This window comes from Nelumbo lutea, chromosome 1 (genome assembly GCF_056320005.1).
Source record: "Nelumbo lutea isolate HS-2025 chromosome 1, American lotus-T2T, whole genome shotgun sequence".
Lineage (NCBI taxonomy): Eukaryota > Viridiplantae > Streptophyta > Magnoliopsida > Proteales > Nelumbonaceae > Nelumbo > Nelumbo lutea.
Genome location: NC_142684.1, coordinates 145,088,866 through 145,115,804, shown reverse-complemented (window position 1 = coordinate 145,115,804; position 26,939 = coordinate 145,088,866). Strand labels below are relative to the sequence as shown.

The 26,939-nt window shown below is 37.0% G+C and overlaps 1 protein-coding gene across 1 annotated transcript in view; it reads left to right on the top strand.

Annotated features, from left to right (window-relative positions):
• The first annotated feature begins 2,663 nt into the window (after positions 1-2,663).
• LOC148878139 (pentatricopeptide repeat-containing protein At4g21880, mitochondrial-like) overlaps positions 2,664-26,939 on the top strand; it is a 66,604-nt gene continuing 42,328 nt past the window's right edge. Inside the window, exons 1-5 of the mRNA XM_088971868.1 lie at positions 2,664-3,127; positions 3,237-3,287; positions 3,622-3,926; positions 12,298-12,493; positions 20,425-20,489. Of these exons, the coding sequence (XP_088827994.1) occupies positions 2,839-3,127; positions 3,237-3,287; positions 3,622-3,926; positions 12,298-12,493; positions 20,425-20,489 (906 nt within the window). The 5' untranslated portion in view covers positions 2,664-2,838. The remainder of the gene's footprint in view (positions 3,128-3,236; positions 3,288-3,621; positions 3,927-12,297; positions 12,494-20,424; positions 20,490-26,939) is intronic.

Genomic DNA, 26,939 nt, shown 5'->3' with positions numbered 1-26,939 from the left:
ATGGTTATAATTCATTTTATGCTTAAAGATAAAGGGGGTTGTATAATTGTTCATATATGTGGAGGTATTTATATTTTAATTTTGTCCAAAGTTGAAAAAATAAAAATCATCATTTACGTTTATCTTGTGTAAATAATAATAGGTCTTTAATGATTGTTGATTCTATTATGAATATTGTCCAACCAATACAACATAAAGCTGATACATGTAATGTTGAAAACCTATTATTATTTACACAAGATAAACCTATTATTATTTTTTCAACATGTAATGTTGAAAAATCTGGGTTCATTTCGGTTAATGACTAAATATCTAATGTTTTTCTCCATTAGGGTTGATCTAGTTTGATCCATGTTATGTTAACGGTTGTTTTTCCTTTATATGGACATGACCATGCCACTATGAGCAAGAATGATCACCCAATAAAAGCAAAAGGAAAGTGCCTTACCAATGACTTCCCATCAACCCACTACACCTTTAACCTAACTAGTAAAATTAATTGATTAACCATGTCCCACCGAGGGACCAAGATAATTACTACATCCATCTTGAATTTTGTCAACCATAAAACAAATCAATTCACAAAGTAAATAGCTTTGTGTTAAAAAATAGCTAAATTATTAGCTTCTAAACAAAAAAATTCACATTGCGTCTAAATTAGAAGCAATGTTCAAAGAGGATTACAGGTTAAGTACCATTAAGACAATGAGGGTTAGAGATCAAAGCTTGAGAGAAGGTTCAACGAAAAATTTCCCACTAACGACTAAAGACACAAATACTGAACAATGAGGATTGTAGTTAAGTATCAATGAAACAATGAGAGGTAGGGGTACTCACGATTCAATTAACCGAGCCATGGGGAATTTTTTGGAACCAAACTAGTACTATCAGTTTTTGGAAAACCGATAACCGGAACTAAATCGAAGCCAATCGGTTAATTGGTTGACCGGTTCGGTTCGTCGATTTTTTAGTTTTTAGAAAATATTATAAAAATATATATAAATATATAATAAAAATTATAGATAGTATTATATTTTAAATAATAAATAATATATTATTAATATATATTTATATATAATGCATATTTATTAATTTATAATATATAAAATATATAATATACATAAATATATAAAATATATAGAATTATATGTATACCGGTCAGTTTAGTTAACTAAAATTGAACTGATACCTTCGGTTTTAAAAACATTGAACCAAAGTCAAACCGACCGATTCGGTTAACCGATTTTTCGATTCGATTTTTTTGCTCACCTATGAGCAAAGTTTTTAAAACTAACTTGAAAAACAAACCGGTCAGGGGTCTAGTTCCCGAGTCGAGCAGCTCAACTGTTCAAATCGAATGGTCGGCTCGTTCTAACAAAAAAATAAAAAAATGAAAAAAATAGTCAAAACTATCAAATGGTTTGAATGGTTAACCGCTTGGGCCAGCAGTTTGCTGACCAAAATCAATGGCTTTTAGCAAAAATATAGTTTTGGGAAAAATCGGAACCGACCACCTAACCGGTTCCCTATTTTCTAGTCTGACTGGTTCTAAAAACCATGAATAAGAGGTGAGATTAAGTATTATTAAAGAATGGTAGAAGTGGAAACAAAAGACAAAGAGGTGAAAAGCTCCTTTCACATGTTCATCTTACAATTTAAAGGTATTAGGTACAATAAAAAAATAAACTACGACACAAATTACCTTCATGTTGACATGACTATTGATTCACTGGTTTTAGGGTTGGCCAAGGTTCAAGTCCGTGGGCCTTATTTTTGGACAGAACCGGTAGTACCAGTTTTTAGAAAACTGATAATTAGAACTGAACTGAAACCAGTCAGTTAACTGGTTGATCGGTTTGGTTCATTGGTTTTTCGTTTTTTTGATTTTATAATATTTATTATAAATATATATATATAAATATATAATAAAAAATTATAAATATATATAAAATATTATATTTAAAATAATAAATAATAAATATTATATTATAAATATATAAAAATATATATACAAAATCATGTATACCGATCGGTTCGATTAACTGCAGGTTTTTTAAATTAGTTAACCAAAACCAAACCGGTACCTTTGGTTTTTTAAAATCACCGAACCAAAATCAAACCGCCAGTTCAGTTAATCGATTTTTCAATTCGATTTCGGTCAGTTGGGTTTTTTTTGCTCACCCCTAATTGGTTTAATTATTGAAAGTCGAAAATCAGTTAGGAATCTGTCTCAGCTTTCACGGGTTTAGAAATCGGAAGTCTATAAAAAGTCTGTCTTAGCTTTCACAGGTTTAATTTTTGGAAATCTGAAATCGGCGGATCTCTTATTCTTAATTGTTTATTATTATTTTTTTATTTTTATTTGATTGAAATGGGAAATTCATCAGTATTTTTTATTTATTTTAAAATTTTAATATACTAAAAATAAGGAGGAAGACGTTTGAAACGTCCGTTACTTAACAATCACTTGTGAAACACAAGAGAGTGCTTACGTGGCACTCTTTTATTGGATGTATAGGAAGTTCTTCAGGAAACATTGTGCAGGAAATCCGGAATCCCTTCGCAACACACAATAACCAAAAAGTTCGGATGGATCGTCTCGGAAGCCCTTGTTTCCCAAATTATCCAGTTTTTAAAACCGACAAAAACCAGGATGTTTTTTTGGCCGAACGGTCCGGCTCAAAAATTTTCCTTTGCCGTTCGCCATTTGATGTTTTCTGCATCCTCATTAACACAGGCAGCTAAGCTCGAATGTCTTTCCAGCATCAAAGAAATAGCTTAGTAAGTAGTAACCATCTTCATTTTTTCAGATAGAAATTGAGGCAATCAGCAAATCAAATGCCCAGGTCTAAAGTGACAAACCTAAGCTCGCTGTTCGGTTCCGCCATTAAGACGACCTCGGAGAAAAGTTCGAGAAAGGTGGCTCAGGATATCAAAAAGCTTGTTGTTTCCTCGCTCGACTCCACATCCCCTTGCACTTCCAATTCAGCAGATGCAGATAAACCGTCAAAGAGTTCGCTTAAGGTTTTATCCAAAACAGCAGCTAAGTCCAAGAAATTCGTTTCGATAACCCAGAGTAAATTAGCGGTAGAACCTGTCTCGTCGGAGACACAGACGATTAGTTCCAGTAATATATCATTATGTCTTTTATTTTGAACTTTTATGTGGGGTGAACTGAGAAGTATGTTATTAATCCCATCAAACTCTCATTTACTTCCCTCACATTGCTCATGTAGGCGGCGATTCGGTGAAGCAGCTAATGAGGGACGTAACTTCTCTAATCTGTGGTAGGTTTTCGTGAACTGGGTTGTTACCAAATACATTGATATCTTCTATCCTCCAGGTTCTGTCACTTTGCTTATTGACATTTGCCTCATTTCCCTGGCAAACAATCTGTCTTATTAAGAGTAACAATTCCTCAATAACTCAATTCAGTTTTCATATTTTCCACACGACATTATGGTCCTTATTCATACACGGAAAATATCACCTCTTCTTTTTATTCTATGTTGGTAAAGAATGGCCATATGGCATATGACCTTTATCGTATATATTGGTAAAGAATGATCTTTGGTTTTGATGTTTGCTCTTTTCACTGGTCTGGAGTTTCTATATTTTCAGGTAATACTGTCTTGGAGTCACAAAAATCCTCTGATTTGCAATTGCCTAATGATGAAAAGACCATAGAGAAAGTCTTAAATATACCATGGTTCACAAATATGTCTCCAACCAGCATATTGCAGCGTCGCAAGGATATATCACGTGAAAGGAAACAAAAATGGATTTTCAAGAACACCCAAACTCATCGTTTCCAGAAGTTGGTGAAAATGTGTGCGCAAAAACTGGGTACAGAAGCTACTCTTGAAGTGTTTGGTAGTTGTGGCAATTTTATGATATTCTTTGTTTTTCTTCTTTATGTGTTTTGGGTTAGATCTGTGGGGGATTCAGCAATGAAGCTTTATATTTTCCTAGATAGACTGGAAAAGAATTGATTATGAATGATTTTGGTTTTAAACTTGTGAATTTTTTTTGCCTCCATATTATTTCATACATGGCTCTAATTAGTATTATATTAAAATTTCATATTTTTCATATGCTTGTGCTTGTAAAAGTTTGCATGAGAGAGATACTGGTTAACTGTTTTTAAATTTTCTTCTTAAATTATATTTCTTTATTGAAGAGAGCTTAAAAAGATTATTTGGAACTTAAAGAAAGCTTAGAAAGAAACAATCGTTCATTGACAATAGACAGATGGAAACAATATCTATAAGCTTACAATGCCCTTACAGCAAATTGTTCTACTATCTATCTTACAAAACGCTGTCTTTATCTTTAGTCATTTTTATTTTTTTATGGTTGAATGCATCTAGGATTTGATGTTAGGGAGAAATAGAAGATCAGTTGAATGAGAAAGAAGGAAAAGAGATTTGGGAGAACGACTTAATGGTCACACCCTTTAGACATTGTTTTATTAATTATGAAGAATGAAAGGAAATTATGTTATTGCATTTCCCTTAATTAGTTATAATCCTAGTCAACTTATAGTGTAAAACACACTTTAATATCACTCCCTCTCAAGCTGGCGTGTAGATATCTAGCACCGCTCGCTTATCAAGAGCACCCACTAACTGTGTTTTACTAATAGCCTTCATTAACATATTGGCGAATACATAGCTGATCATGACTCTTACAAAATTTTCTTTAGACTGGTCTCTACCACGTATCCCTTTCTTATTACAGCCTTTTTGCCAATCATTTTACATTATCATTCCCCATTTGGCCTTGAAAACAGTAGTTGCCTATTCACCCCTTATTTTGCTAGGCATCTGCATTGCATTAACCATTCTTGGGGTCCAGTTAAATGGTTAAATCTGAAATTCTTGTCCATTCCCAATCATCTAATCTTCCTCATAGTGATTGAGAGTTGCCAAGGAATCTCTCTGTCATTTCTCAGCCAGCGTATCTCAACTTTGGAATCTCCCTTCACAATCAGATTATTGATACCATTACCAAGGTTCCCAAAAACAGTAGTTGTCTACAATGTTTTAAAAATCCACCCGGAGGACGAACCGTTTTTGCTTCCAGGTCATGGGTCACTGGTTTGAAATTTGTACAAGAGTGTTCCATGTACGGCGAGAGGCCTATGCACGAGACAAATGTACAAGTATACTGTATCTCGACCTTTTGACAAAAAGCACTCAAGCCATTACATCAACTATGATTCAAAAAGTGTTGTTTAATTAAAACAATCCTGATGAGATACCCCCTTGAACAGCTTATGGACAGCAATCCAGGAATCCAGTGTCGCTACTTACCAGTTACCACCTGAAAGCGTCATCCCCTAATTTTGCTCGATTATCAAAGAACTTGCTGTGCCCAACTTTCTTGTTCAGCCTAGCAACTTCCAGCTTGTAACGAGTTCTCTAACCAATTGAGGAGGGCACCAACTGTAACCCATTAAATTGCTGAAATGATCCCAAACTCTTCTAGCACTGCACATCCAATAAATAAACTGTCGAAAGATTCAGGGTGAAGGCCACAAAGAGGACAATCTGTAGAACTTTGGTTGATACCCATATGCATCAAACACTCCTTAGAGTTTTCCATAACTCCGCAGTCCAACAAGGAAATTCACCTTTGATGGGACATGGGATATTCATACCTCTCTCCAAGGGAAATCCCCAACTTCAGGTTCGGCCAGCTTGCTGTAGGAATTCACCAAGAACCTGCCATCTTTTGCCCACCTTCAACACCTTTCATCTTCTGGATTAAAAGATGGTTTTGCAGTTCTGAAGTAGAGATAGGAGCCACAGTAGGTCCTCTATCTCCCAATCGTTTAGTTGTCTTCTAAATGTTGGGCATCACACTAGTGTATGACCAGACCACTTCATTTGGTCAGCTAACAAAATGTCCCTATCTTCTGCCATGAGGAACAGAGCTGGGAAATCTTCCGGGTCTGTCCCCACACCATCTATCTAACCAAGATCTAACACTTTTTCCATTCCCAAATTTGAATACTGTACCCTTGGTGATCTGCAGTTGCACTTTCTCTATCCCTTTCCAAGCTGAACAGTCATACGGCATATTATTTGATGCCGGATCTCAATTTAGGTTACTGATACTAAACATTTCTGCTATTGTTTTTCTACATATACTGTTAGGGAAGGCATTAAACAGCCAATGTCACCTACCCATAAGGGCTGTATTAAACTGCCGAAGCCTCTTGACACCTAGCCCCCGAAAACACTTAGCCCTCTACAATCCCTAATGGTACCCCTGATTCCGGAAGGGCCAGGATTACCCATACTAGTACCACAGCCATCAAAATTTAGTTTTAGAAAGCTTTCTTCTGGTGGCTACCATTAATAGTGGTCCCAAGGTTTAGTTATTGGGCCGAGGGGACCCTCTCTCTCTCCTTTGCTTTTCACTTTGGTGGTTGATTTACTAAGTAGAATGATCTCAAAGACAGATGAAAGTAATCTTATAAGGGGTTGGAGAGTAGGGAGGCAAGAAGTGACTGTGACACACCTTCTCTTTGTGGGCGATATTATCATTTTCTCCGAGGAAGTAAATGAGGTTTGGTGGAGGAATTTGAAAGAAATCATCTCTGCTTTTGAGTGCAGCTCTAGATTGAGAACAAACTTGGGGAGGAGTTTTTTGATAGGGGTAAATATACAAGAGGAAGAGGTAGGTGTCAATTAGACTCTTAGCCATTAACGGTTTACCCCTAGGTGGAAACCCTAAATCTGAGTTCTTTTGGAAGCCAGTCTTGGAGAAATTTGCAGAGAAGCTTGCAGTATGGAAGATAAATTATATCTCTTTGAGGGGAAGGGTTTCTTTGATTAAATCAACCTTGGCAAATCTTCCAACCTATTTTCTCTCCATTTTTCGTATCCCGACCAAAGTAGCACAGAAGCTAGAGAAAATCATGAGAGATTTCCTTTGGGAACCGGGGGAGGAAAGGAAAGATCACTTGTAAAGTGGGAGATGGTGTGCAGACCTAAGAGTCAAGGGGGATTAGGTTTGGGAAACTTGAAAATATGAGCACGGCTCTACTTGGGAAATGGTTGTGGCACTTGTCTCAAGAGAAGGAGAGTTTGCGGCACAAAGTCATAGTAAGCGTAAACGATGCTTTGGGCAATGGATGGAATGCAAAGGTCTCGCCTATTGCTTCAACTTCTTCCCCTTGTAAAGCCATTAACAAGGTACTTCCTACTTAAATTTTACAAAATTTGATGTTGGAAATGGTAATAAAGTCCTTTTTTGGGAGGATGTTTGGTTGGGGCATATCCCTTTAAATTCCCAATTTTCTTTGCTCTTTGCACTTTCTAGTCTTCAAAAGAAGCCCATTTCTTGTTTTTGGAATCTCTCTTCTTCAGGGCTAAACTGGGACTTTGGATTTAGAAGGGGTTTAAGGGACAAAGAATGTGAGCTTGTGATAATCTTGTTACATAAACTACGGTCAGTCTTCCTGGATATAAGGGTGGATGACAATAGAATCTGGATACCTTCCCCTTCCGTATATTTCTCTTGTGCTTCTTTCTTTGACACCTTAGTTTCCTTAGAACCAGAGGGGAGGGGGGGGTTCCTGTGAAAGATAAATACCTGTGATGTGCTTCAGAGAATAAGGCTAAACAAATGCCTATCCCCTCATATGTGTATCTATGTAAGGCAAATGGTGAAACAACTTCCCACCTACTACTATCTTGCTCTTTTGCAAATTATGTTTGGTTGTGCATCTCTTCACTCTTTGGCTGTAGGTGGGACCCTCAACAGGACTTTACTACTCTGTTCAGCTCAACTTTTTTCAGGCAAGCAAAAAAGAGAGGAAGATTGCCATTGAAGGCAGCTAGGGCAGCAACAATATGGATACTATGGGAGGAAAGAAATGAAAGGCTGTTAACAATATAGATACTCTGTTCAGCCCAACTTTAGTGAATTCTTTTTTCTGAGTATTGATAAAAAAAAATGGAAATGAAAGGCTGTTCAAAGAAAAGGCAAGGGGCATAGAGGATATTATTGAAAGCATAAAGATCAAAATAGAAAACTGGGTAAAAACTTAGGAAGCATTCAAATTGGTGGCAGCGGATGATGTTATCAGAGCTTGGTATGAAGTGGCAAATTAAGCTGCTGTGAAAGACAAGGGAGTCTTGGACTGGAAGCCTCCTCAGCCTAACAGACTAAAGTTAAACTTTGACAGAAGCTCTTTAGGAAATTCTGGGCTATCAGGAATTGGAGGAGTGTTCAGGTATGATGCAGGGAAAGTGGCAACTCTATTTTCAGGATCAATGGGAGTAGGGGCTTGGCAAGAGCAGAAATAACAGCCTTACTTCAAGGTTTGAAACTAGCAAAACAGTGGGGGTTAAGAACTTGGAGATAGAAGGTGATTCAAATTTAGTAGTTTCCTGGATGGATGACAGCAATCCAGGTGCGTGGAAGTTCAGACATCTAATCAGAGAAATAAAGAGCTTGGCAAAGGACCTTGAGGCAAGCTTCAAGTGGGTTAAGAGAACAGCAAATGGGATGGCTGATACTTTGGAAAAACAAGGGGTACATAGGGATCAACTTTTCTGGGCAGATTTGGGATAATCTTGTAAATTTTGTAAAGCTCTGCTTCTCATATGTATTTAAAAATTGATCTTAATCTGTACTGTATTTCTTCCTCTTATAATGAAATGAAATCCTATTGATTACCGATAAAAAAATGGTTTTGTTATTGGAGAGGTTGGATGTTATTGTAGAGCTTTGAACCCATTTCCAACCTCTCCAATAATCCTCAACTGAGAAGGGGTAAAAAATGCTCATAGTGTTGACCTAATGAGTGACTTTCACAGTAGTTTTATCAATCAAGGCATTTTTGACCAGCTCTTATATTTGAAGATCCTTTCATTTCTTTCTTCCCAAATGGTCCATAATGTAGCTGCCCTTGTGCTTCTCCATGTGAGCTTTCCTTGCTTCCTAGGTGAGTTAAAAAATGAAGTCCTAAAGAGGTTCTCCACATCCTGAGGAGGAGGCAACCTGCAATAATATATAGCAAAGAAGATATCAAAAAGAAAAAAAAATATAGAGCAAAGAACTGTTCCAAATTCTGTCCACAAAAGAACAAGAGATTAGTGAACAGAAAGTAATTTCTTTGTTAGCATTATATAGGTAACAAATATGAGAAATAAACACCAACTAGATCTTTTCCTTTGCAGAGTTTTACAAGTATTGATGTTTTGGTGTAGACCTCCCAACAAAAAGCCTTCACTTTCAAGAGTATTTACCCTGAATTTCTGAAGCTGTAAAAGTCATAACAAGGTTAGAGGGGGGGGGAGCAGAGAAGAAAGAAGCAGAGAGAGAAGAGCAATAAAAGTTTAGTTATCCATTAAAAAAGAGCAGTATTTCTATATTGGAGAAGGTTCCAGTGCTGTTGATGCATGGAGAAGTAGAAGAGGACTCCCAATTAATAATCTTATGGACTTGTCTAGTCAATTCTGCTCCTTGATTCTATAGACATGCTTTCAGGGAAATAGACTCCGTTGCAAGAAGGATCACCTATGCTATTAGATGGATAAAGAGAACACCAAATGGAACGGTAGATGTATTAGCAAAGCAGGGAGTTGAAAGACCAAATCTATTCTGGGCAAAATTGTAATCTGGAGCTGATTGGGTTGATGGTTTCCCAATCAGTTGTAATTTTCTCTGGAGTGTAAAATTACCTTTCCTTTTCTGATAAAAAGCCTGTTGAAGCATGGAGCAAAGTTGCCATGACATAAGCATTGAACTCTCCGACTCCCACTTCTCATAATCTGAAGTGCCCTTTGCCAGTTTTGTCATTTTACATTTGATGTAGCTTTGCTTGTCATGTCCCTCAATAAATGTTGCTGATTGAGACCATTCAAGTTAATTGGTCCCAATCAACTTAACTATCATAATCTACAAAGGACGTTGCTCTAATGTTGTCATTACTTCAAACATTAGAAAAAGTGGAAGCAATCTCTGTCAAACCACTGTTTACAGACATGATTCACTTCTCTGTGTGTAGGCTTGATACTCCACAGACCTTCACAATCAGACTATCAGGTCAAAGGAGTCTATAAACTTCTCTACGTGTAAGATTAGCACTTAATCCTTAAACACTCTCTTTGATGAGACCAAAGATATAAAAAAAGAAAGAAAAACCATTCTGGAAACACTCACTTTTCATGCTTAGAGACTAACCTGCATAATCTTCTCATTGATTCATATTGACAGAATTCTGAAAGAAGGAACATACCAGGTCTGGTGGCGAGGCAGAAAAATAGATTCTGACCTCTCAATACTACACCAATCATAGTGAAACCACATTCTTTAGCTTTAAAAAATTGTCAGGTATCAAATGATATACACCTGATTTGCTATAAATCTGTCCTTGAAGTGCCACAACCATAACTCTTCAATCTGGATTTTATTTTTAAATCTTCTTCAAAAAGTCCATGTGAAATACTGATATCTTCACTACAAACCATGAAAAATATTCAGAAGCCTATGTGTTGTCCTTGATCAGCCTGGTGAAAAGGAAAAAAATCATCCCTAGGGATTGATGATGATGCTTTGACACCAAGTTGAATCAATGTATATGGGGTTTTCTGTTAGAGATAAAGAGAACATCAGTCAAATGAGAAAGAAGAGAGATCTTAGAGAACAACTCGATGAGGGCCATGCCATTAACACTTTGTTTTATTAAGCCAAGAATAAGGTGAAATTTAGATAGTGCCCTTAATTAGTTATAGTTCTTGTAGTAAACTTATACTAATTAGTGCAAATGGTCTGGCCAATGTATTAGCTAGATAAAGTGAAAGCAGGGGTGGCCTAAACTTTTCTTTAGAGGTAGGGGGGTACTAGGAACAAACCATATTGTGGGTCATTCTTTTTCACAGCTTAGTATAGTTTTAATCAGTTATTAATAAAAATAACATTTTAATTGTTATAATAATTTTTATGTTATTAACTTCTTTTTTAATAGATAATGGATTGCATTAGAAAAGAGGAGCAGATACAAATTTGATGCCAGGAAGTGGGTCTAATAAGAACCACTCTATATGAATCATAATCCTGTTTTACAAAATCCCTGCCCTCTCTAGCCTTTGCCAAATTACTGGATATCATTTCTGCCTCCTTATAAAGACACATAACAATGCTATTTCAAGCAATTGTCACAAGAATATATCTTAGCAAAAGTTGTATTGGTGGGTTGAAGATAGCAAATAATGAGCTAGAGTCCCTAGAGCCATTGAAAATAGGGGTGCATCTCGGCTTGGCCTCACTTGGCATTTTACACCGTTTTGGGCTTGGACATTTTTTTTGAAGATAAAAGTGAAATTTCATTAAAAAAGAAAAAAAAAGATACATCCTGATAGGCGATAAGGCATCAACCTCATACAACCAGAAAAGCTAAACAGAGCAACATACTAAAAACCATCCAAGTTACAAAATTGATATTCCAAAATCTCCCCTAATCTTTCACTCAAATCTTCTTTAGATCGAGGAGAGTGGAATTTATGACTCTCTGTAGAAGTCTGTGTGTAAATTGGATGTGGGAAACCATCACCCTGTTCTTACCTACTTCAAACCCTTTCAACAAGCCTATGTATTCCGCCAGAAAAGTTAAATAGCTAAGAGCATCAGAAATGAGAATGTGTTTTCGTTTGGAAATGGTTTACATATATATATATATATATAACAGAGAAATTATTTTTAGATTTCTCTTGATATTTTTAGGTGATTCCTTAAATAAGAAAACATCTAAGGTTTGATTCCTTCCGCTAGTGTTTGTTGTTCAAATTCCAGACTGCATTATGTGTTTTTTCAATTAAAATAACTTGTTCTCTTTATTTATACTTTCAGACTAAAATGTTTCACAATTTGTTTAATAAGTCTATGGCTCTATGCTTTTATTAAATGGGTCTTCTATTCCGATTAAATTTACACATGGTCTGAAGCTACCAATGTTATGAACTTACAGTTTTGTCTTCGTAAATGATATCATAGATTTTTTTTTTTTTTTTTTGTATTTCTGAATCTCCTTGATTACTGGACATTATCTATTTTATGAAAAGGGCTAGATGACTTGGCAGAAAACAGATTTGTTTTGCATTATATCAATGCACACATGACACCTGCATTACTGTCTGAAAGTTTTTCAGTTTTGACACTGTTGTCCTTATTTGATATTTTTTTGGGTGGATAATTTTATTGTTTGATATTATCTATTGTGATTTCATTGTAAGCAGTTATATTTTTCCACTTAAGGCATAACGTGAAAACTGAATAAACTTTGGTCATTTGGCAGAGAGCTATTTGTTGGCATTGGGTGAAAATGACAGGAAAAAGGAGCTGTTGCGGCTTTTAGAAGTTGTGGACATAACAAAAATTTCATCATTGAACTGTGTATCTAGTGTCTTTAAGTCTTTGGGAAGGCTTTTACTTCATAACCATATGGAGAAGTTAATTTTGGCATTTAAAAACTCAGGTATGTTCATGATAGATTTTGTCATCATACTAGGAACTAGATCTAACGAGGCATTGGAAGGTCATTCAAATGAACCTAAAAGTTTGATGAGCCACAAGTTCTTGTGTTTTGTGATTTTGAAATAAACAAAATCAAGTTCTTTGGAGGCAAAGTATCCGGAATATGGAAAAACCTTCTTGTAATATTACCATGCACTCTCTCAAGGAAAGAAAGATTTAGTAATATAATATTAGATGAAAGAGCACATATATGCCTTGGCTTTTGGAAAATCATTAGGTCTAAAAAGAAGTTTTTTTTTTTTTGTTTTTTTTAAAGCAACATGTTCTTTTATATCAATAAAAAATTATTGGGGAGAGGGAGAGTCTCAAATGTGTGAAGAAAGGAGTTAAGGAGGTGGTTGAGAGTATTCGGCGTGGTAACAGAGGGCTTATTGATAAAACCTTCATGGGAGGCAATCCCATAGGGAGGAATCAGGAGATTCATATGGCTATCTAGCAATATGATTGTTGCGAAATATAGAAGGAGAAAAGAAGACGACTTTCTTTATTGATAATGAAAACATATTGAGCATACAACATAAATAGGAAAAGATAGGAAAGACAAACCCCTAGAATGTCTCTCAATCAGGGATTGACTAAATCTTTCCCTTAATCCTAGGATATGACTTTCCTAAATTTATTCAAATCTAATCTTTCCTAAATTTATTCAAATCTAATCTTTCCTAAATTTATTCAAATCTCTTAATCAATCAAATCATATCTTTCTTAATTTGCTGCAAATCCTATCTTTCTTAATTTGTTGACACTCCCCCTCAAGTTGGTGCAAAGATATCTATCATGTCCAACTTGCTAACTTGAAGTTCAAATGGCTGTCTCAACAAGCCCTTAGTCAAAACATCTGCAACTTGTTGCGTGGTTGGTACAAAAGGAGTGCAGATTTTTCCTTCTTCAAGCTTCTCCTTTATAAAGTGTCTGTCAATTTCAACATGTTTAGTCCTATCATGTAGAACCGTATTATGAGCAATGTTGATAGCTGCCTTGTTATCACAATACAGTTTCATAGGAAAGCTCATTGGTCTCTTAAGATCTGCTAGCACCCTCTTTAGCCAAAGAACCTCACACACTCCTTGAGCCATTGATCTGAATTCAACCTCAACACTACTTCTAGCAACTACACTTTGCTTCTTGCTTCTCCAAGTAACTAAGTTGCCCCAAAGAAATGTGCAGTACCCCGAAGTTGACCTTCTATCAGTGATCGAGCCTGCCCAGTCCGCATCTGTATACACCTCAACCCCTCTCTTCTCATTTTTCTTGAAGAAGAGTCCTTTTTCTGGTGTGTCTTTTAGATACTTAAGGATTCGATACACAACTTCAAGATGTTCTTCGTACGGGGAGTGCATAAATTGACTCACCATGCTCACAGCGAAGGCAATATCAGGACGTGTATGTGACAAGTAAATCAATCTTCCTACCAGCCTTTGGTATCTTCCTGTATCTACTGGAACCCCATCTTTAACTTCTCCAAGTTTAGTATTAACTTCTATCGGAGTGTCTGAAGGTTTGCATTCACTCATTCCAGTTTCTTTCAAGAGATCTAGAATATATTTTCGTTGCGAAACCACAATGCTCTTTTTTGATCTTGCCACTTCCATTCCAAGAAAGTACCTTAGCTAGCCTAAGTCTTTAATCTCGAATTCCTTGGCTAAGCTCTGCTTTAGTCTGCTCATCTCTTAAATATCATCTCTAGTCAAGATTATGTCATCAACATAGACAATCAGAACCGAAACCTTGTCTTTGGTGGATCTTTTTGTGAAAAGAGTATGATCAGATTGTCCTTGATCCTTGACTTTTAACGAACCTTGTGAATCTTTCAAACCAGGCTCTGGGGGACTGTTTAAGTCCATATAGAGACTTTTTTAGCTTGCATACCTTAGTTCCAAACTTCTCAGTGAAACCAAGTGGAGGTTCCATATATACTTCTTCTTCCAAGTCTCCATTCAAAAAGGCATTCTTCACATCCAACTGATTCAGTGGCCAGTCAAGATTAGCTGCAACAGATAAGAGTACTCGAACTGTATTTAGTTTCGCCACTGGAGAAAAGGTCTTAGAGTAGTCCACTCCATATGTCTGAGTAAAGCCTTTAGCTACTAGGCAAGCCTTGTATCTCTCCAAGGATCCATCTGAGTTGTACTTAAGAGTGAACACCCATTTACAACCAACAACTGTCTTTCCATCCGGTAGATCCACTTTCTCCCAAGTAGCATTCTTTTCCAAAGCTCTCATCTCCTCAAAAACAATTTCTTTCCACTCAGGAACATTTAGAGCCTCCTGGATACTGTTAGGAATGGATAACACTAGACACTTGTGAAATAAAGGCACAATATGAAGGTGAAATATTTTTGTAAGATACAAAATTTGACAGAGGACGTTTTGTACAAGACCTAACACCTTTCCTAAGAGCAATGAGAAGATCAAGCTGACTGGAAGAATTAGAATTACCTGGAGGAATATTTTCAGGGATTTTTGGAGAATTATCATGAATTTCATGATCCAACCTTAGATCAGATTCTTGTTGATGCTGCGGAATAGTGCCTCTCCTTTTCTGTGGTAGATATTCCCTTGAATATATAAGGGCTTTATACTGTTTTGCACGCATCTCTGTTGTTTCAGTTTTTTCATTTTGAGGTGGCATCACTAAAGGTTGTTCATTTTCAATATTTAATTCATTTGTTTCCACTAATTTTGTATTTTTTGCCTCACTTTCTTTTGGTGATTGGTTGTGAGGAACATCATTATGGACAAATTCAAACATTAAATCATAACCATATAAAAAACCATCTTCACTAGTGTTGCTCTCCCCCTGAAGATGAGAGTTGCCATAGTACGAGGTTTCTTCAAAGAATGTGACATCCATAGTCACAAACATCTTTTTCAAAACTGGATCAAAGCATTTGTAACCTCTCTGATTAGTGGGATAGCCTACAAAAATACATTTATGTGCTTTTGGATCAAGTTTTTAACGTTTATGATCATGGTTATGAACAAAGGCCACACGAATGTTTTAAAATCCAAAATTCGTGTAGGCAGTCTGTGAATCAAATAAGTGGCCGTTAAAACGACTTTTCTCCAAAGATACTTATGAACCTTAGTTTGAAAACTTAGGGCTCTAACAACTTCAAGGAGATATTTGTTTTTCCTTTCAGCCACCCCATTTTGTTGAGGTGTATTATTATATGAACTTTGGTGTACAATTCCTTTCTCAGCAAAAAAAATTCCCTAACACATTGTTAAAAAATTCCTTTCCATTATCACTTTGAAAAATTTTAATCTGAGTCTGAAATTGTGTTTGAACCATGTTATAGAAACTTTTGAACACAGTTTTAACATTAAATTTCTCTTTTAAAAGGAAAACCCAAGTGACCCTAGTATGATCATCAATAAAAGTAATGAACCAACGTTTTCTAGAAAGAGTTGTTACTCTAGAAGGGCCCCAAACATCACTGTGAATCATTGGAAAACAACACGATGATGTTTTGCTAATTAACAAGATTCACACAAGAAAACTGAATGATTTTTATTCATGAATAACTTGGGAAATAAATGCTTTAAATATTGAAAGCTAGGATGTCCTAATCGATAATGCCATAGCAAAACTTCACTGTCACTAGAAACAGAGATAGAGCTGAAACAAGTCTGTCGGTCTTGCCTTCCAAAGGTTGATCCTTTATTAAGGAGGTAGAGACCACCATCTTGTTTAGCACCCCCAATCATCTTCCCCGAGGTTAAATCCTGAAATTCACAACAAGAAGACAAAAAATTAACTCGACAATTATGATCAAGGGTTAGTTTTCTAACTGATGAGAGATAGTATGATAGGTTAGGAACATGTAGAACATCTTTGAGGTTTAGTGACGGGTTTGTCGAAGCCCTCAAAATTAGTACTAGTCCAACAATAAAATATTTGTAGTAAAAGTGGTACTAGGTCGAATCCCACAGGGAGCAAATCAGTAATCTCTTAGCCAAATGAATAAAGTAATTGTGTGGGAAAATTTAATAACTAAAATTAAATGAATAACAAACTAAACAAACAAGAGAAAATCAGTCTTACCGAATTCTGGTTCAAGGGTTTGGGTTGAATCGATTGGCCATCGATCCTAGGTACATTTCAACATTCTTGCAATTCAAGCATTTAACCTTAGATTTATTAGGATAGCCATAATAAACCTTGTGTTTTCCTAATTCAGTTGACCAAACCCAGCATTCGATCAACACTTATCACCACTCAACTGGGTACGATAGCGTTCCATGTTAAACAATGATAGCATTAAGATTTGTGAAAACAGTTAAACCAAAATAACAATAATTGAGATAGCTGCAATTACTAAATTTTGTTCCATCGATTCCTTTAGGTTGAACCATGTTAAAACCTTGGTCAAAGGCTGTCACGAACAATTGACCCAAAAAGATATCAACCTAATTGCTACTTGTACCATTATTCGTGACAATTACGGATCATCGAAATCATGGATAGCAATAGGAAGATCAACATTAATTCAGTTTGTCAAACTAATTAACATCAATGTCCAATAAAAATATGCACAAGAATCAATGAATACTTGAATTAGAAAGCAAGAAAATAAAGTAACTACAGAACCTCACAATGATACAATCGAACCTCCCCCCTTGAACCAGAAAAAGAAGCTTAGCTACTCATGATCTGCGCAATCTCCATGCTTTTCTTCTCCATAGCCGAACTACCTTCTTGAGCTTCTTGGCCTCTTGATGATCTCTTGGATCTTGGAATGAGTGATGCTAGAGTTGGTTCGCCCCCCTCTTTATATAGCCAAAGGAGAGGGTTGTTTTCCAACTCCTTCTAGGAGATCATCTTATCTTTAGGGAGTCTTGATCTTATCTTCTTTGAACTAATCCTATCCTATCTCTTATCTAATCCCCAACCTTCTTATCCTTATAGGATTACATTCAAAGTTTAGATCTAATAAGACTCTCTCCCTCTTGGGAGATTACATTCGAATTAGGACTCTAGACTCTTGTATATGAGTTGGGCTTCTCTGCTACTTGGGCTGCTTCCAGGTTCTTCTGCGAGTTGGGCTTCAGTTGTTAAATGGGCCTAGCTGCGACGTTGCTCCGACTTCGGGCCCGGTTTCGTACTCGATGCGGACTGAACCAGTCAATGCCCAAAACATAAAAGTTGTGGGCCTTTCGTTCTTCTTTCTAATGCTTCTTGAATTGCCCAATTTGGAGTCCGGAATTGTGAGTTAGGCCCAGATCACTGACTATCGCCGAAACTATGCAAAATCACCCGAATTGGCATGTTTCTTTCCAATTGCCTTCTTTATTACCCTGAATCGAAATACAAGAGTAATGTGTGCATTTAAGTGTTAAAATAATGAAAAAAAGATGAAAATTAGGGGACAAAAATAGGGTTCTTTTCAGTCTCATCATTTAGAGAAGGAGAAATAGATACAGTTCCTTTCCCAGCAACAATAGCAAAGGAACCATCTGCAATCTTAACCTTTTGATTCCCTGCACAGGGTGTATATGAAGAAAACAATTGCCAAGTGCCAGTCATATGATCAGTGGCACCTGAATCTAGTATTTGGGAGCCATTAGATTTGGTACAAGCAATGGCTGTAGTGAAAGAATTACCTAACTGAACTAGAGAACAGGATGGGTTAGAATTTCTTAATGATTGAGATTGAAACATTTTATATAAGTGCTCTATTTGTTCCTTTGTGAAAGGAAGAGACTCTGAGGATGATTGCTGCCCTGGATCCGAGTTGCTTACTTGAAGGCGTGGACATCTCCCCCTGACTTGTCACTGCCTGATTTTTTCTTCCAACCCGCCGGTTTCCCGTGCAGCTTCCAGCAGGTTTCCCGAGTATGCCATGGCTTTCTACAATGATCACACCAAGGCCTCTACTTTCCTCCTCGTTTATCTCCGTCTAAGTCTGCACTTCGGGCCGCAAGAGCGGACCCTTCATTCTCTGTTTTTGTTTCACTAACATTCTTCAACATCACTTGCCGCCGTGCTTCTTCTCTACGCACTTCTGAAAAAACCTCTCTTATAGTAGGCAAGGGCTTTCGTCCTAAGATACGTCCCCGAACCTCATCGAGTTCTTTGTTCAAACCAGCCAAGAAGACAAAAACCCGGCCTCTTTCTATCTTCTTTTTGTACCGTGCACTGTCACTCGGACTTTCCCATTCTTCTTCTTCAAATAAATCCAACTCCTGCCAAACAACCATCATCTCATTATAATAAGCTGTTACTTCACGTTCACCTTGCTGCATCTTCCACATTTGGGTATTCAGTTCGAACAATTGTGAATGATTGTCCAAATCTGAATCGGTTTCCCTAACAGCTTCCCACACATTGCGAGCTGTCGGCAGAAACATGAATGGTTTTCCAACCATCGGATCCATAGAGTTGATCAACCGGGCGGTAACCATCGAATTTTCAGAACGCCATTGCCTGTACTTTGGATCATCAGTGGCTGGCGGTTTCACTTCGCCATTCAAATAGCCGAGTTTCCCTTTGCCGTTGATCACCAACCGCACGGATTGAGACCACTCAAGATAATTTTTTCCATTCAATTTGTGAATGGTAATTTGAAGGGAATTCTCAGAAAGAGAAATAGCCGCTGACTGAATACCTCCCTCCAAAGACGTCACACCACTGGTAGCATTTGAAGATGCTGAACCTGAGCCAACCATGGCGGCCTTAAAATTCATGATCGAACCCTAAAGCTCTGATACCATGTTGCGAAATATAGAGGGAGAAAAGAAGATTTTCTTTATTGATAATGAAAACATATTGAGCATACAACTTAAATAAGAAAAGATAGGAAAGACAAACCCCTAGAATCTCTCTCAATCAGGGATTGACTAAATCTTTTCCTTAATCCTTGGATATGACTTTCCTAAATTTATTCAAATCTAATCTTTCCTAAATTTATTCAAATCTCTTATTCAATCAAATCCTATCTTTCTTAATTTGCCGACAATGATTGTAGGGATCCAATGGGAATGAAGATCGGTCAATGGGATGGTGAATTCTCTAGCTAAGAAAGGGGTGAATAGGGATCATTTTTATTGTGCTAAGTTGCAATTTTCTGTGTGTGAGAGGGTGCACCTTGTGCCTCTGTTTGGGATGCATGACATTCTTGTATTCTCTTGTTATTGATATTTTATTAATAGAATTTCACAGCTATCTATTGACGTTGGAGATTCGTTGAAGGCAGAAATAATGTCATTAATGGAGGGAGTTTACAGAGCAAAGGAGCTTAATGTGCATAAGCTGATTATTGAAGGAGACTTACAATTGGCGATAAAATGGCTGAGGAATGGAGAGAATACCTTTTGAGTGTACAAAAAATGAATTAAAGAAGTTAAAATGGGTGAAAGGGACATGGATGTAAAAGTTCAGGGTGTGCAAGGGACATCTAACAGCATGGCTGATTCCTCGGCAAAACAAAGGGTAGGGAGAGATCAAATGTTTGTGCTCAGCTGTAAATTTTGTGGTATTTGGAGATAAAATAGCTTATCTCCAATGCTAATTGTACAATTAATTTTGATTTAATCCTAACGAAAGTTATATTTATTGATAAAAAAGCACAATTATTGAAAAAAAGGTGAATGAAAACTGACCAAGAACAAAAAAGGGAAGAATAAGTACTAAAACAACCTAAGAGTTCAAATGTCGCCAAAAACAACTTTAGATCTGATCAGTGGTGTTCTGACTTGATAAAGTACTTTAAAAATGAAACACAAGAGTCGGAACTGATTGAATTGTGACATCAAATTCTTTTAGAAGGCTTCTTCCATTTCTTTTTTCTAATTCTCAATGCATATTATTTAATTACAGAAAAATGTCCATGCTCTGTAAATGATGATGTGGTTACTTTGGTAGTGCAGAATTTGGAGCAGAAAATGTCTCACTGTTCATCTGTTACTATGCTACTAGCATACCAAATTTAGTGGTGAGCAACTTCTCATGAAAATGTTGGTAATGCCCTCAAGGCTACTGCTGTGGGTTTAAAGCATTATGTCCAACTTAGATATGTTCGGTTTACTTGGTAATAGACCTTTCTCGTTTTCTTTTCTTTCTTTTTATTTGGCACCTGCAATTAATCAAAACTGAATCAATTAATAGCATCTACTGCTCAAGTTACCATTTCGCCTTCTAAATATACATTTGAATTGTCAACAAGTGAAAACAAAAGATGATGCGGTGCATGATGATTATTTTTTGATTGGCAGTTGTACATGATCATCATCAGTTTTAGCCTTTTCATAGGATCTTGCTTGGACATACCTAAACTTCAATCATGTCTATAGCAATATCTAATACTTGGTATAGCTAATATGGTTGAATTAACGGCTGAATTTCAGTGATTTACTCAAATTACCAGAAAAGGTACCAACATATGGAGAATATACCTTTTAAGGCGATGGGGAACCAGATTTTGACTTGGATGAGTCTTTATTTGAGAGAAAATTTGGTAATATGTCTTTTATGGTGATAGGAAACCAGATTTTGACAGTCTCAGTAAATGGAAACATTTCTGTCTTCTTGAACTTGTGAGGCAGTAGCAGTCAATGTTAACTTGCAAAATCTTGGAAGGTCATTTCATTATTACAATGCACATTTCACCTGATGAAAGATTACCTCATTGAGATCATTTCAACTAACCTTTCTTGTCCTTAATTCTCTTTGTTCTAACTCCATTAACGTGTAGCCACCTTCATATCAGCTTTGCTTGTTTTTCATGCCCCATTTGTACCAACTACTTCCTGCCAACAGGCTAAAATTGATGTAAGCATTGGTATTCAGAGCCTCTCTCTTCCTGCTCTAGTCTTCCTCTCCTTCAATTCATCTCTCTTGAAAATGTTGTCAAAATCTTACCATTTACGATTTGAATCATGAATCCCAAGGCTTTTGATTCGAATCTTATGTCTGAATCCTTTTTTTTACAAAAATTCTTTACTTTGTTTTTCTTTGTTTATGTTTATTTTGCCATGGGAGACTTTTTTTAAAGCCCTTACTAGAAAATGATTTATTTACATTATTCAAGACTAGAAATTGAGTTTATTTTCTATCATATGTAAGTTCAAGGGCCAGTGTATGTAGATTCGATTGATTTTCAAGTCAAACTTGATTATATCATCTTAGGCTTCTATTGTATAAGTGGTAAATTCTATTGTTTTAGGTACATATATGGTAGATATAGATTAAAAATAGGGTAAAGTCAATTTCCTATATATATTTAGCCTTTTAAATTTTTAGTATATCTATATTTAATTTTTTGACAAGTTTGAAAAAATAGAAATAATCCTACGGTTTATGATATGATTCATGATTCAATTTGATTCAACTTTCTCTACGATTTACAATACGATTACGATTTTCAAAGCATTGTCTTGATCTTTCAATTTCTCTTCAATTTTGTTTTTTATGCCATTGACCTGAACTTTAAGAGATTCTAATGCAGTTTCAAAGTGGCTGCTATCATTGCTTCTATGTTTGAAACTGAACTGTTTTTCTCTGTTTTTTTTGATAAATAACTGAATGAATTTCATTAAAAGGAAACACCAAACTACTCACCAATGTGAGTAGCAGGCCAGAGAGTACAAGATATTTCTCCACAAATGGAGCTTTGAAACAGTACAGAAGAAAACAAACTTTTACAGAAGAGGTGACCTAATTATTACGAAAAGCTCTGAGAATTGGAACAGTACACGATATTTCTCCTAAAAGCTCATAGAGTTGGGAGGTTTATCATGGAAAGATTAACATGCGACTTGCTACAGAAGAGGAGACCTAATTATTGCTTATCCCTATTGGAGTCGGCAGTCAGGGATATTTTAGTCATCGTAGGCTGGTTTATTAAAAGGTGTTTTGTCTATTTTGTTTCAGTTTAGTAGTTTGTCCCATACTTAATTAGGGGCATAACTGTCTTTGTATAACTTTCACAAACCTATAAATAAATCTGGTTGGCTGAGAGGTGTGTGATTTTCTCTCTCAAGCTTAGATCTTTCTTTCATTTGCTCTCCTACTTTTCTCCTCTTTCTCTACTTCTTTCTCTCTTTTTCCTTTTATTTTTATTCAAACCTAGGGCTGAAACCAGTGTAACCATACTGTTAACATTGTATGTGAGCACCAGTAATCAAACCAGAATTCTTCCATCGCTTTTCAGCCCCTTGTTTTGAAGAGAATTCATCATTCGGTTGGCAAACCCAGGTAAGTAAAGGGGAGCTCACCAATTCTGCATTCAAAAGCATTGTCACAATCCAGCAGAACTTCTTTATCAATAGTTCCAACTCCAGTCAGCACTCTTTGAAAGGTTAACTTTCAGAGCTGAAATCCAGAAAAATCAAAGTATCATCTGCGCTTGTTGCTAGTGCGAAAGACATAGTGCATTAGTGCATCCAGCTTTCTTGCTGCAACAGCTTTCGCGCATCGATGTAACTATCAAGGGTTACTTCTTTCTTCGCTCCTCTGCTTGCTTAGTAGTGATCTTTCCTTTTCCAGAGTAGTCATTGAAAAAGAGAGGGGAATGCGACTCAGGAAAGTGAAATGTGATGCATCATACAGATTGGCCAAGAGGCTAGAAAAGGATGGGCGATCTAACCAACATAGGGAAGCACTAGGCAGCAGGCATCTGTTATTTTGATGAAATGAAGTTGCAGTCCTTCGTCCCCACACTATCTATTAGACCGAGACTTCGAAAAAGAACTATTTTCTCATTATTGTTGATTGATGTTTCATTCCTTCCTCAAAGTGAGGCCTCTTTTAGACCTACCTGATATGATGTATATCTTCTTACGTAACGCGTGTTGTGGGCGGTACTGTCCTATTGACGGTCTTGGTAGTCAGTGATGCAAATGATCTGGTGAGTTAAAATAGAATATTGTGTAATGCTTCTGCCAGTGGACAAAAAGATATATGAGATATACAAGGACCATCCCTTCTCATTAAGAGAAGGTTCAGCATCTCCATAACCAAGACAAAAATCATAGGAGTTATTGGATCTCCTTGTCTCAACCCCCTGGATGCTTGAAAGAACTCTGAGGATATGCCATTTAGCAGAATAGAGAAGGAGACAGTAGACATACATGCATACATCCAAGATCTCCATTTTTCATCGAAGCCCATCAACCTTTGAATTTCTTCTACAATACCCCACTCCACATGATCGTAGGCTTTCTCTATATCAATCTTACATACCAGACCTGGTTTACCACTCCTTAATCTGGAATCAATACATTCACTTGCCACTAAGACTCCATCCAAAATCTGCCTCCCTTCCACAAACACCATTTGGGATTCCCTGACAACCTCATGCTGAACTTTCCTCAATCTTTTTGTTACAACTTTAGCCATATGGGCTACTAATCAAAGTGATGAAAGGAGCATTCACCGCTCCCTCCTTTTTTGGAATCAAAGAGATGAAAGTAGCATTCACCATCTTCTCCAAGATTCTCTCTCTATGAAATTCCTTAAACAAAAAATCAAAATCTCTTTCCATCACACTCCAGCTTGCCTTGATAAAAGCAAAGTTAAATCCATATGGACCTGGGGCTTCATCTCCATTCAAATCTCTTAAGGCTTCTTTGATCTCCTCCATCCCAAATTCATTTTCAATCCACAATGCAGAAGCATTGCTCAACTTCTTAGGAATCATCTCCCCTAGGGACACCAAGCTCCAAACTCTAGAGGTGCATAACCTCTTGTAATAACCAACCACCTTATCCTGAATTTCACTCCAGTTTTCTACCATCTCCCCCCCACCTGAATTCTTGAAATAAAATTTCTCCTTGAACTAGCAAGGATTGAAAAAAGGCTGTATTTTTGTTGCATGCTTTTAACCAAGATAATCTGGACTTTTGTCTCCAGCTCCCCTTTCTACCAAAAAAAAAAAAAAGTCTCCAGCTCTCCTTTGAATCAGTAACTGTTTTTTTAAACGGTAAGAGATTAAGTATTGCTCAGCTCAACTCAACTAAGCCTCATTCCAACTCTTTGGGGTTGGCTACGTGAATCTTGTTCCACCATTTCACTTTATAAAAGATCTGTAGAGAAGATGGGCCAAATGGCCCATAGGCTGTTTATCCTTTCTTATTGTTTAATGGGCCTTATTTTGGGCCCATCCTTTCTATGTTATGTTCTTTGTAATTTCTTGCCCAACTAAGGGCCTCCTTGTAATTATTCAAATTTAACTTAATAAAATAGTTTTAGGGTGTTAGAGAAAGAGTAAGGGTTCGAAACTCTCATACTCTAAACCCTTATTGCCACCATCTCCTTCTTCACCTTCTACTCCATAGAATAAGTATTTTTTGCTGTTCTTTTCGATTTCTTTTGATTTCTGCATCTACTCTAAACAGTCCCACACTCTCAAGGACTGTTTTTCTTCTTGGTATCAGAGCAGGCCTGAACTTGGCTTGGGCTCTCATGTGGGTGTAGTCCAGCCGACTACATGAGAGTGTTCTAGGGCTGGAAGCTTCAGCTTGTGTCGCCTGATTCTTGGAGGTCATTGGAGGGTGCCCAAGACTCAAATCTCTTGGAGAGTGGTTCGGTGACCAGGAAGAATCAGAGAAAAAGAACAGTTCGGTTTCTGATTTGGAGCTTAAGTCAGAGATTGTAAGTTGTGCTCAGTTATTTCTGGGTTATTTTTCTGTTTTTGGACTGTTGAAGTGTCTGAAGTTTTTGTGAAAACTGTACAGCTATTTGGCTGTTTTTAATCTGGTTAACCCAGAGATTTCTGGGTTGTTTTCATTCCTTTTCTGGACTGTCAAACTGCCGAAACATCTTTGGATTCAGTGCTGCGTGTTGTTGCTTCTATTTGGTCGTTTTTTTGGGCCCTGTACGGACTGTTCCTGAGGTGTTTCTCACCTTTGACATTGGGGTCTTCTCTGCTGCCCACACTATGTTTGTAAAAAGGCCTCTTCATCAATACAGACTGGTCTTTGCTCTTTTTGGGGTATTTTTTGGTGAGTACCTAGAATTTCTGATTAGAAAAGGAGCTTCGACTGGGTGCACGGTGCTTGGAGGTTTTCTAATTACTTCTTAAGGGCCAAACCAAGCTGTTTAGTGTCTCGTGTAGACAACAAGGTGCTGCTTCAGACTTGGTTCTCACAGCTTCCGGGTGTAGTTTAGCTTTGTCTATTGCTGTTTTGAGGCTGGTTTAACATAGTCCTTGCTCCATCCTCATTCAGTACACTTGTAGAAGTCGGCTGAAATCCTATTTGAAGTGTATACATGATGGACTCCTCAGAGATTGAAAACAAGAATGTTGCTGAATTTGGACAAGTTCAGGGGACTCTAGTTGATTCTTTATTGACTGTGACTACAGTCAAGCTAGATGGAACTAATTATCTGGCATGGTCACAATCGATAAAGATTTATATATGTAATAGAGGAAAGTGGGGCTTTATCTTCGAGAGCAAGAAGGCTCTCCTAGAGGATGATCCATCCTATGAGAAGTGGATGCAAGAGAATTACACTGTTATTGGGAGGCTTGTGAACTCAATGCATCCACAGATTAACCAACACTATCTATGGATGAATTCAGCAAAGGAGATCTGGGACAGTGTTGCATAAACCTATTCCCAAAAACTAAATGTGGCTAGAGCCTATAAATTGAGAAGTGATGTGAAGAATTTAAGGCAGGGGGAGAAACCTTTAGCTGTATATTTCTCAACCCTGAAGTCTCTATGGCAAGAAATAGACCTAATAGAATCTGTAACTTGGGACACCACCAATGATGCAGAGACCTACAAGAAACTGGTTGAAAGAAACAGGGTGTTTGAGTTCTTAACCGGACTAAACCTAGGATATGATGTCACAAAACATAATATTTTATCCAAGGAGAGTGTCTCATTGTCACAAGTATATGCATTGGTGAGCAGTGAAGAGAGCAGAAGGATTGTCTAGGTTCAAGGGGCTGGTATTAGTGATCACTTTGCGAATTTGGGGGTTAAACCCAAAGGAGTTGCATGGACTTCTAGTGGCTCTGGGAAGAAAGATGTTTTATGTGAATATTGCAAGAAGCCAAAGCACACCAAAGACAAGCGCTGGAAATTACATCCTGATCTTGTTCCCATTCGGTTTCAGAAAATGTATGATAGTAAAAGGACAGGGAGTGCAAATGTGGCTATTGGTCCAGATAGTGACAAGTACTATACTGAAGAGATGTCTGCTTGTGCACAGTTGGCAGCCATGAAATCAGAATATGAAAAATTTGGGAAGATGATCAATCATCTAGAGGGTGTGACTTCTTCTTCCAACCCTTTAGGAAATTCAGCTTCTTCTGCATTTGCTCATTCAGGTATAAGGGCTTCTACCAATCATGCAACCACTTCAGGTAATCTTAAGATCCATTGGATTATTGATTTAGGTGCTTCTGATCATATGACCAACCTTTCTACCTTGT